General features: G+C 50.8%; 1 protein-coding gene across 2 annotated transcripts; it reads right to left on the bottom strand.

Moving 5' to 3' along the window:
- Nucleotides 1-866: 866 nt before the first annotated feature.
- ORAI2 (ORAI calcium release-activated calcium modulator 2) lies at nucleotides 867-10,030 on the bottom strand. Of its 2 annotated transcripts, XM_042830098.1 has the most exons (4): nucleotides 10,012-10,030; nucleotides 9,351-9,394; nucleotides 7,915-8,155; nucleotides 867-3,572 (listed from the first exon to the last, which is right to left on the bottom strand). In XM_042830098.1, exons 3-4 carry the CDS (start codon nucleotides 8,143-8,145, stop codon nucleotides 3,027-3,029), a joined length of 777 nt encoding a protein of 258 aa, XP_042686032.1. In that variant the 5' UTR covers nucleotides 8,146-8,155; nucleotides 9,351-9,394; nucleotides 10,012-10,030; the 3' UTR covers nucleotides 867-3,026. The 2 variants fall into 2 exon arrangements, with proteins under 2 accessions (XP_042686032.1, XP_042686033.1); XM_042830099.1 differs by lacking the exons at nucleotides 9,351-9,394; nucleotides 10,012-10,030 and adding an exon at nucleotides 9,436-9,453.
- Between the last annotated feature and the right edge of the window lie 1,409 nt (nucleotides 10,031-11,439).

Consider the following 11,439-nt stretch of genomic DNA (forward strand, 5'->3'; position numbering starts at 1 on the left):
TTGCCTAAGCAAAATGAGAGCTTGTGAGGAGAGCTGAGGGTGAGGGCAGCACTGCAAGGCCCCTGGCTGGTGCAGAAAGCAAACAAAGACCATCCTGGCCCCAGTGCAGGAGCAGCACACACACACACACAGGTATCCCAGAGCTTACTCCATACCTGAAGACACATCGGTGACAGACACCTGGGGCTGACTGGGACGAGGTGTTCAGGCCAGGCACGAAACATGAGCTGGTGCTGCCAGGCTGCAGGACAGCAGCACAGTGTGGAAAGGCAGGCATCTCCCTGCTGACTGATGGAGTCCTGCTGCCAGCCATGGGGCAGCAGCAGAAGCAGGGAAGATTTTCTGCCACCCCAGCACAGAAGCAGCCGTCTGGACAGGCACACTGTCCCCACTCATTTACAGATTAATTAAGTCTCTGTCGTTGCTGGTACCACGGGAGATCTTACTGCAATGCAAATCTGGACCCAACAGCAGTGAAAACGTAAACAAGTCAGAGGAAGAGGTGAGAAACTGAGTGCTCTTGTTGGGAAAAGGACCAAGAGGACGTACAGCACAAAGATGATGGGTAAGAGAGAGAGAACCCAGGTGGCAAAAAGCAAAAATACTCCCATGGAAGGGGAGAACCCAATGCCCACAGAGAAACAGAAATCAAAGCTGTGAGTGAATTGAGGAAAGCACACCATTATGCAGCTTTAAGCATGTAAACCCTCAGGAAACCACCTGAAGCCCCCGATTCCTCGTGGAGTGAGGCAATCCCTCTCCAGCCACAGATCTGCTGCCCTGAGCCTGCTGTGAACCAAATCCCACCAAAGCCTCACCAGGGCGTTCTGCAAAGCCAAAGCACAGTCTCTGCTGCATTTCTCCATCTGCTGAAATTTATTGCATTTCCATATGAGCTGCACTGCTGTCACAGCATCACGTACACACTGTGAGATTTGACAATTTCTTTATTACCAAAAAAAAAAAGAAAGAAAGAAAAAAAAAGCTACAGTACTTTCCTCTACAACTGATTTCAAACCTCCTGGGCTCCACAACGCACAGAGACCAATTACTACTGCTGTTATAGAAAAAAAATGCAAAGTACAGATATGACATTAATCCTATCTGCTGTAGCTCTGGCTTCGCAACAGAGATTTTGCTGGAAGAAGAGCCTACGTGTGTAATACTTGGCAGAAAACTCAACTCTGACTTTGTTACGTAAACCTTTAACTTTTATTTTGGTAAGAAGAGGAGGAAGAGAGGCGGGCTGCTAGGGGATGGTATGAATTTCATGACCATCCACTTCCCGGAGGACACTCCTCATTTTTTGCATATGTGCATAAGTACAGGCTAGTCATGTCACACACAACAACTATTTTCTCTGCTGCACATCAGCCAATATGGTACATGCCAACCGTGGCAAGAACAACAGATGAAAGGCACAGACACGGTGCTAAGCAACTTGTTCAGCAATGCTCAAACTCACATGTAAACAAGAGAAATGAGAGTTAGTTTCCCAAGACCCTCATCAGAGAGAGGCACAGGGAAGGTCTCGCTGGGATTTGAGTGTACTCCCCATTCTGGGAAGCTGACATGGAACATGCTGCCATTAGATTTCTCAGATCCCAGTGGAAAAAAGGGCCATCGTTAAACAGAACATTACAGACATCCGTAACGATGTCAGGAACCTACGCAGCCTGGGAGCTGGGAGATCCTGACTGCAGTGTTTGAGTGCAGAGCAGGAAATGGGCATAGGATCAGGGCCAAGAAAATGGGCTTATGTTTCTTTCAGCCCTGTGTCAGAAAGCTTCACATTTCCTAGAAGAGCTGATGACTGCAAAACTCTTTTTCTCTTGAAATACTTTTTATGGCAGTTTTTGCCCAAAAGGATGCTGCAGGATTCGCGAGCTTCCCTTGCTAAGTCACACTGATGTGCAAGTGTCTCTTTCTTTAATGCTGGAAAAGCAGCAGCCCAAATGAAACGTGATAGCTCTTTAATGGCACACAGATCTCCACTGGGTCCAGCTCCACCAGGCTCACCCTGCAGCTCCAGGTTCCCCAGAGGAGCTGCCTGCTTTGGTGCAGGGAGAAGGAAGCGGTCCTTTTCAACAGGCAAACGCTACAGCTGACAAACAGCACCAGCAAAAAATGGAGGACTGGGACTCATTTCTCTCCAGCACACCATGAAAAAGACATTCCAACAGGACATAACTGCAAACAACACAGGGACGAGTTTCTACCACTGTCTGCTGCCACTTTTCCTCCCTGAAACTCGCTTTTCTAGTCCTTCAGAGCTTCATCTCATTAAATTTCGTCACTGTTCTGTTTTAGGAATGTCCTTGTTAAAACTAAAACACCTGTAAGCCTTCCCTGGGCTCTTACTGGAAAAAAAAAACAAACAAGTGATCTTGGCATCTGTTCAGCCTAAAGTGACAGATGCTACTGAAGACAGAACAACAGAAGTCCCCAGCCCCCTGCATTTAGAATTTGTAGAAGCATGGAAAGGAATAGTGAGAAAGGAACATAAAAGCTAAGGCTGATTTCTTCCTGGTTATATGTTTATGGAACATTTGCTTTGGAACAAAGGCGATGAACACTCACAGTTCCTATTGTGCTTTCCAAACACCCTCAGGTTGGGTGCAAATACCTTCAGTAACCAGCTCAGCTCTAGAAACAAACTGCCAGTTAATTGCTGCTGCACAGACAGCCAGGGAGTTCTGACACTAAGACAGGTCCTACACACACACAGCCTTTTTGGACAGCTGATGCAGTTTTACTTTTGGCAACAGAACATCGCATTTGTAAAATAATGCAGATTTTTGGCTAGTTGTGCCAATGTAAAGATTTGACCTTGAGCTCCATGGCAGTGTCCACTTAAGTACAGAAGTGTGTAGGACCAGAGACCACAGAGTTTGAAACGGCGTTAGAACCCACAGCTATACGTGGCAGGCAATTAGCATTTACATATTTAAGCCTCCAAACAATCCACCACCAGTGTGCCCCACCATCCAGCCAAACAGGCATTTTGCTCTCGGCCTCAGCCCCCATCACACCACCTGCATGCCTCTGTCATGCCCATCTAACTGCACTTTCAGTTTGTGGAGCTCTTCGATCTCTCGGTTGTGGCGCTCCGTTTTGTGCCGCACCAAAGAGCGGTAGAAGTGAATGGTGAAGACAACAAAGATCAGCCCCACTGGGACCATGATGATGGTGGAGACCAGAGCTGCCTGCCAGCCCGCGTGGCCGCTGGGCTTCTGGATGGTGGTGGTGTCGTTCTTCAGGATGGAGTCCACGGGCAGGAACTTGATCCAGCACAGCAGCACCACTTCCGCAAGGAAAAGGAGGATCCCCAGCACCGTGGAGAAGCCCCACGCCAGCTCGATGTAGGGATGCATGCGCTCGTGTGGGGATTCGCTGATGGAATTCAGGTTGTGGATGTTGCTCACTGCTTCCACGTTAGGCAGAATGCAGGTGCTGATGAGAAGGGCAAAGAGATGAACAGCCACCAGCACCGTCGTGCAGGCGCTGAACGCGATGAGCAGCATCTGTGGGTACTTGTACTGCATCTCCAGCTGCACCTCCACCATGGCAACCTGGGGGAACAAGAACAAGAGACCACTACTCAACGGCTGCTGGTTTTCCACCGTTCAAGGCTTTAATCCAGGAAAGCATCTTTACTCAGGAAGAGCACCTAAGGGCAAGCACACACTCGAGTGTACTTTTAACAGCAGCCTAAACGGCCAGCCCCTTCCCTCGATGATGCACACACTGTCTGCAGCTTGGTCTATCTCAAGCTTTACACACACATTTTGGTGCTGCAGTTTTCCAAAATAGCAGCTCCCTCCTTGCAGCCATACGAATGGCACCAAACCGTGCAGGCAGCAGCAGGAGCTCGTTATGCAGCTCACAGCCTGCAGGCAGCCATCCCACTCACTGCTCTCACACCTTCCTCTTCTGCTCACCGCCGGCCGCTCGCTGCAGGAAGTTTCAACATGGTGAGTGCACAGGAGAGCAAAAGCAGCAGCCCTGCTGGCTGGCTGCCAGCCTGCCTACCCGGCCTCCCGAGGGAAGAATGAGAGCTACTTCATAATAATCCAAGTTAGTCCATAGTTAAAATAGCTGCCTTCTATTCTCCGAACGCTAAGTTGGTTTTTATTACAAATATGCCTGGATACAAGCTATTTATATCCCCAAATATCTCCCTTGAGGTCTCATAACTTACTGAAGGGAGGTGGATGGCTACTGGCTTACGGGCACAGTGACAACTCCATTCTCTGAGTTCAGAAAAGCAGGCTCCTATCAGCTAACAAATCTCTGAAGCTGTTCATTTTAAGTTACTTTAATGAAGCAAAGTATGAACAGCCATTCCAGGCTCTGTGTAATGATCTGCACCATTCACTCTGGCATTACTTATAACATTACTTAGGCACTGGGAAATTAAGTTGTCCCTGCTGGTGGCCCTGAAGAGGATTAAGGAGCATGGAAGCAGTGCTGTCTTTCCTGCAGTTAACTTGAAATCACCAGCAGCCCAAAGGAGGGAGCAGGTCAGGTCTGAACAGATCTGCTAGCTGCAGGACACAACACGTGTGTGGGGTAGGAAATGGCAATTGCAGCATGCCCAGGCTTTATTCCTACATCAACTACAAACGATGTAAGAGACGCTAAGAACACTGGAACAGTTTTTGGGCATTCCCAGCCCCGTGTTCTGGTGAGGAATATGTGGTTGTGTTTTTTTGTTTGTTTGTTTTGAGAGGTTCCTGTTAGTAGCTCCTGTCACAGAGAGGGGAAAAAAAACACAGGTTTGGCTTCACCACCATTGCAAGGAAGGTCCATGGAAATAAAGCATACACCACACTGCCTTAAAATCATAGTATTGCTGAGGGTGGAGAAGACCCCAAGCCCAACCTCAGCCCACCATGCCCACATCCTTCAGTGCCACATGTCCACAGTTCTGGAGCAGCTCCAGGGATGGGGACTCCCCTCCTCCCTGGGCAGCTGTGCCACAGCAGCACTGCCATTTCTGAGAAATGTTTCCTAATATCCAACCTGAGCCTCCACTGACACAACTTGAGACCATCACCTCTCATCCCCTAATCAGAGTCATCTTGGTTGGAAAAGACCTTGAAGACCCCCCACATCCAACCATCAACCTGACTTGTGTTCCTTTTCCAGTTCCCTGCACACAGATTCGAGGAGATCAGACTTATCCTCTGCTGCAGTGCCCTGCATGACACACCTGTACAGCACAGCGATCGTCAGTCAGGCTACACCAGGCAGGAGAAGCTGCAGGTGTATCATTCATTCCTAAGGGTTCAACCACCCAGCAACACAGCATCCAGCAAGCTGAACAGGAACTGTACCAGCATGTTGAATCCATAGCTTTATATCAGAGCTGAAAGGCTGGCTGATGCCAACATATCAATTTCTAGCTGTTACCCGTCGCATCAGCAGCACTTTGCAGCTAATTGGATGTTTCCTCCCAGACAAACCTGTTCCCTAGGGCTGGCTTCAGCTGTGCAACACGATGAATTTTTAACACTGACTGATGGTTCAGTAAGAGGTATTTCATAGAAAAACATCAACAATCCAGATAGGGCAGCAAGGCAGAAAAACAGTTTGTTTAACACAAACAGACAAGGTGAGCGAGCTCTATTGCTTTACCCCATACAGATTGTCATGTCATCCTCTGACCGGGATAAGAGAAAGAGGACAAGCTGACATAACCCATTTAAAAGCCATTAAGCATGCTACATGGTCTGTCAAACTATTAATATGTCACGTTCAATACAATTATACTCCTCTGTGATAGCAGCCCCCTCTGCTTTAACCTCCTTGCAGAAGCCAAGGTATCAAGGGATTGACTCTGCAAGGCGCTGAGCACGCTGCTGAGCAGCAGAGGATTTCAGCACGGGCTTAATGTTAAGCTCAAGGATTGCCCTGCTGGACCTCATGCTTGTAGGTTTGCTAAAGGAGCGTGTGCTCTGAATTAAGCACAAGTTAGATGATGGGCTGTGATGCTTTTCTCTCATCATTTCTTTGTAAAGATCACTGGAGCCCAGATTGTCCACAACAAAGAAGTTGCTCATCTTGAGAAATTCAGACGAGCACAGATAGTATCACACAGGAGGATAACAAATGGTTTCACATAGAGCACGTTACATCCACACAGATGGTTCGGCAGCCTGTGCAAACAATCACTCCAGTAGATCTGTTGGGCTTTTTTTTTTCCTCCTTCTTCTTTTCCTCTTCTCTAAACCAAATGCACATCCCGTAGCAATTAGACAAGCGCTGCTAGTGGGAACAGCTCTTCTTTCCAAGCATGGAAACGAAGGAGATTTCCCATGCTCCCTCTCAATCCCCTTTACCTGCAGTCTGCCCAGGGAGGCTCGTGCAGCCATGCAGCCCCTCTGTGCAGCACTGGAGCTGGAAGCAGCCACATCCTCCCGGCCCTCTGCCAGGAATACCACAGATAGCATCGCGTAACGAGGGAGGTTTGCATTATTCTGCAGCCTGTCCAGAAGGAGCTGGATCAAAGCCACTGCCTGTTGATTAAATATCCATCAGCTTGTGATAATTTTCAGCCAATATGGGTCTGGCTGGAATTGCACACACTGACAGGGAAGTAAATAAAGCAATAGCCAAGCCCTGTGTGACACCTGTTTACATGCTATGGGCACACAGTGCTGCACAGGAACCACTTAACTCTAAATAACTGCACCACTTTCATCAATAGCCACTTTTAGTCAGTGTCCACATCCTAAGCACAAGCCTACCAACCTACAGACAGCAACAGATGCATCACCTTCCTCTGGAAGGCCAGTGTGACCAGGCTGCTGATAAAGAGAATTCCTTACTGCAAAAACACCAGTTTCTGAGAAACACTAATTTGGGATGTACTTATTGTATTAAGCTGATGGCCTATGAATAATACTACACCTATTGTTAGAGACAAGGCAAAGGGAGCTCCCTGCCACCAGCTCTAACATGTGCCCACCTACTGCCATGCTTTAATGCTGCTCCACTTTGGGCAGCAACAAAACAGAACTCCCCACTGTAATGCTAAGGAGCATTCACCTGCTGGGGGTGGAGATGCAGGAGTGGGAGCTTAAAAAGCCCACAAAACTCTACAAAACATAGAAAGTTCCCCAAGCCTGCCCATCTCCTCCATGCAGCTCCCTTACATCACATCCTGCCCTCTGCACGTGTGTGTTCAGACCTCAGCAGGAGCTCACTTCCTGGACAGAAAATCTCTGCAGAAGAGATTTCACTCTGGATAAAACCAGAGGGGAGAGGAGGAGGCTGATGGCATCACAGCTCAAAAGCCTGAGCACCACACTGCTATCTCGTGGTGTTTATTTACGTGCTCCCTGACACAGCTCTGACCTATGCAATAGTTCCCAGCTAACACCCAAGCATAGAGCACAGCAAGGACGAGGGATTACTCCCAACAGGCAGCACTGACAAAAATACACTCAGTTTGGCTCCCTGCAGGCTGCACAGCCCTCTGACGTTGTGCCCGAGGCTGCGGGGCCTCTCACAACACGATCTCCCTGTTTGTGCCATGCAAAGTGCTTCCTGGCAGGCTGCCAGCCAGCCTCCACCTTATTACAGGCACCACGTCCTGAAAAAACATACAGAAAATGAGATTAGGACCACAGCTGTGGGCAGGTGCAGCTGGCAACACCTGGCCTTGGGGCACTGCTTGGATACGGGGCAGCTCTCGGGATCGTTTGCAGGGAGGGGATCAGTGTTTGCAAAGGGCTGGGAGGATAACTGGGAGGTGTGGGCAGCTCCTGTATCCACACTGTCTTGGGACAGCCAAGCACATCACAGCACACCCTGCTTCTTCACAGGGACAGAACACCAATTAACAGAGATTTGTTCTTGTTGTTACTTTTTCATAATCCAGAAAGCGTTCCTGCAAAACCAACGTACCATTGCAAATCCAGAGAGCAGAGCAGAGGTTCTGCTGGAGGCTTTCAGCTTGGCTCGGCTCAGGTACAGCTTCCTCCAGGACAGGGCCTGAACAGAGTGGTGGTTGGAGGTCACCAGCTCCAGGTAGCTGCGGCGCACCCAGTCCCGATAATCCATGCCCTTGGTGCCAGGCTCAGAGCAGCAAGCAGGGGTGGAGGGATCCACTGGGACGTTCAGTTCAGAACTCATCATGAGGGAAGCACTGCGGAAATAAAAAAGCCGTGGTCAGGACGAGGCAGCAGACAGGATGAGCTGCTGGAAAAGCTGTGCTGGAACGAGGCTATCCTCAGTCAGTAGGGAAATGATGCACAGAACCACCTGCCTGCTAGAACTGATCAAGAGAACCAGGTGGGATTGCAGAAGGAAACCTGGAACTGCTCCAGCGTGATCAGGGAGGTCACACAGCACCCAACTTTACATGTCAAAGCCAACATCTCTCAACTTTCCCCTTTCACTCCTCCCCACTCATTTGTTTTACAAAAATACACTTTGAAAATACGGTCACCATCCTATTGTTTGGTTTTTAAGTTGGCAGTTTAATGTCACACCGCATCGTGCATCAGCTCCAGATGCATTGCATTAATGTACCAGGGTACATCCAACTGAAGTGCCCAGGGCTCACTCTGTGCTCCCTTTGGACACCAGTTTTTCCATTCACCTATTGCTCAGATCACAGAGGCACAGCTCTTGCCCAAAGCAGCCACGGAGCTGAACGCTGCATGGGGTTAATGAATGGATCTCCCAAGCTCCTGCAGCAGAAACTTCCCCCTGAATCTCCAGCAGCTCCCTGAAGGAGAACTGATCAGCCCCAGCCCCACACCTGTGGGTCACAGGCACCGTGCTGTTTGCCGGAGCACAGCTCCAGCCCTGCCCAGCTCCCCGCCATATGGTGTGGGCTTATCAAGTCATGGTTGCCAGGAGACTGGAGGAAGCAGCCGAGATAAAAAGCACCAACTGCCCCCAGCTCTGAGCCACACTGCTCAAAAGGAACAGTGACCAAGGCTGCAGCTGCAAGCCAAGCACTGTGAGCTGTGAGACTGCCTGTGAGTGGCAGAATTACGGCACTGCTTCCTGTGATGGCATCCTGTATATGCAGAGTGGGGGTGCTGGCTTTGTTTTCGCTGGGACGCCGACAGTCTCTGCGCTGCCATTTGTTTTCATAAAGCACACAGGAATTCAGCATGTTGGAAACATCAAGCCCGGGACAAATTCCATTAAAAGAAACACGAATTCAGAGGTTACAAGGGGAGAACAGGAACATCCAATCACAGCTGCTTCTTTCCTTAGAAAAATAAACTGAAAATACCACAAGGATGAATTTTTACTCTAGAGCAACTCCAGAGATGTTCCCAAGTAAGTAAACATCTGCAGAAGGAGACCCATGGAACAGCACTCACCTGGCTGCCTACGGGCATGGAGGGGCTGCAGGGGGCTCCGGGGGCTGAAACACAAAACCAAAGGAGCGTTTTACACTCACGGTACCTTCAGCTGGAAGCATCCTCACTCTGGAAGCCCTTTTCAGGCAGCAGTCTGCAGCAGAGGTGAGTTATGGGGAGATCCACGCTCCCGCCTTGGAAGTTACAGGTTCAGAACAGAAGCACGCGCGCTGGTGGGGCTGCACCGCGCCGCACAGCACGAGGCTGCAGGACGTGCCCGGAGGCTCTTTCTCAGCTCTGGCCAAATTCGTGCCAGGTCACCGCTGCGCCAAACCGCCGCTGAAGACGCAAGGCGCCGACTCGTATTGATGTCGGTATCCCGCGCAGCGCCAGCCCGGAGGAAGGGAAGCCCCGGCAGCCACCCGCATCCGACCTCCGGGGTGCGATTTCTGCACGGCACGACTGAGGCAGGCAGCCCGGCTCCCAGCGCTCGCACGGCAGCCTCTCCGTGGGCCTTCAGACCCCGCCCCTCAGACTCGTGCGGAGCGGCGTGCCGGTGCCTTCCTGCCCCGCGGCCAGGCCGGAGCCCCAGACGCCCTCCAACCCTGGATTCCGCCGCTTTGAACCCCTACCCGGGTAGAACGAAGCCCCCTCCCCCCGCCGGGCCGGTCTCCCCGCTCACCGCTGCTGCCCGCTAGCCGGTTCGGGCGCGGCGCCCCGGGAGCCGCCGGGTACCGGAGCCTCCGCCGCCTCCACCGCTGCCAAGGCAACGCCGGGCCCCCGCCACGTGACCCGCAGGAAATGGGGGGGCTGTCGGTAGCCCCGCCCCTCGGCACGTGATCGCAGCCACATTGGCCAAGGCTACGCCAGGCCCCGCCCTCTTGCCGATAGCCCCGCCCCCTCCGAACGCGTACTGCTGGGGAAGCCCGGGCCGGTGGATGCTTCATTGGGTGCGGCGATCCCAGCTCTCCATCTTTGCACAGAGAACGTACCGGTAGCACGGGATGTAAATGCGCTTTTATTACGGTTACTATACAGCAAAAGCCTTCGCTAGAGGCAGTGCTGAGCGCTGAAGGAGCCGCCCTTTGTAAATGAGGGCTATGAGAGCTGCTGCTATCTCCCTGCATTCCTCCTCTGTTGACTTAGCAGGAAATCCCGCATAAACCCTTCAGAGGAGCACGGGAGGGGGCAGACTACGGGAAATAGGAAGGAGCTCCTGCCCTGAAAACGAGATAAGGCAGCAGCGCAGTGCTCCAGCTCAATGGCACAGCGGTGTCATCCTGATAGCATCAGTACAGGGGAAGGGAGGAAGCAACAAAGGAAAACAATTCCTAGAAACGTGGTAGAGAGACAAACGTATTTTCCTGACCGTGCTTTTCATCTCTGAGATAAGGAATACCTCTGCACGGTCACAGCACTAACGCTGCTGGCTCCTGTGGAAGTGGGGCAGCCCATCAGGTCCCTGGTGACATCTCTCCTTTCTCTGATGCAGACCGACTCCTCTGGAAAGAAATCCAAAGCAAGAACTTAATGGAAGCAGGTCACGCTCCGGGGCTGTTTAAAATCTTCACGTTACTGCTGCTGTATCTGGAACAAAAAGCAACTCCTGAATTGTTCTTTGTTTTACTGCACTTGGGAGCGCTTCCATTTTTCCGCTCCATGGATGATGCTTCTCCCATACAGATGTCACAGCACCTGTGCTTCGTCTTCACACCAAAACTTCCCTCACTCATAAGTGTCTTTGTATTCTGGAAGACCACCACAGCATGGCATGGTATTATCAGAACTCAGAGCAATGCATACCAAATACAGACCCTGCTGCTAAAAGGATGGCCATAAGGCAGACACCACCCTCAGCAACAGATTCTCTTGGCTTCTTATGGGTTTCACATACAAACCAAGCACTCCTCGCAAATGCAGCACGTGAATAATTCAGGATGGGCAGCACGATGTCCTGAGGAGCCAGGGCAGGGTCATACAACCTGTGTTTAATTCACCAAGACCAACTCAAGTCCATCTTCTTCCCAACTGCAAGAAGTCCTCGTGCAGCACACGTCTGCTCTGCTTAATGCCAACCAGCACTGATTTATTCAGCTCAAAAGCCTGACAA

The sequence above is a fragment of the Centrocercus urophasianus genome, unplaced genomic scaffold, assembly GCF_019232065.1.
Source record: "Centrocercus urophasianus isolate 14NV4802_14NV808 unplaced genomic scaffold, USGS_Curo_1.0 seq_33, whole genome shotgun sequence".
Lineage (NCBI taxonomy): Eukaryota > Metazoa > Chordata > Aves > Galliformes > Phasianidae > Centrocercus > Centrocercus urophasianus.

Bases quoted from the DNA above. Each gene is read 5' to 3' on its own strand.
- ORAI2 (XM_042830098.1), bottom strand. From the start codon at position 8,145: ATGATGAGTTCTGAACTGAACGTCCCAGTGGATCCCTCCACCCCTGCT. The intron at 3,573-7,914 runs GTACGTTGGTTT...TTGTTCCCCCAG, and splicing joins TGCTCTCTGGATTTGCAATG to GTTGCCATGGTGGAGGTGCA.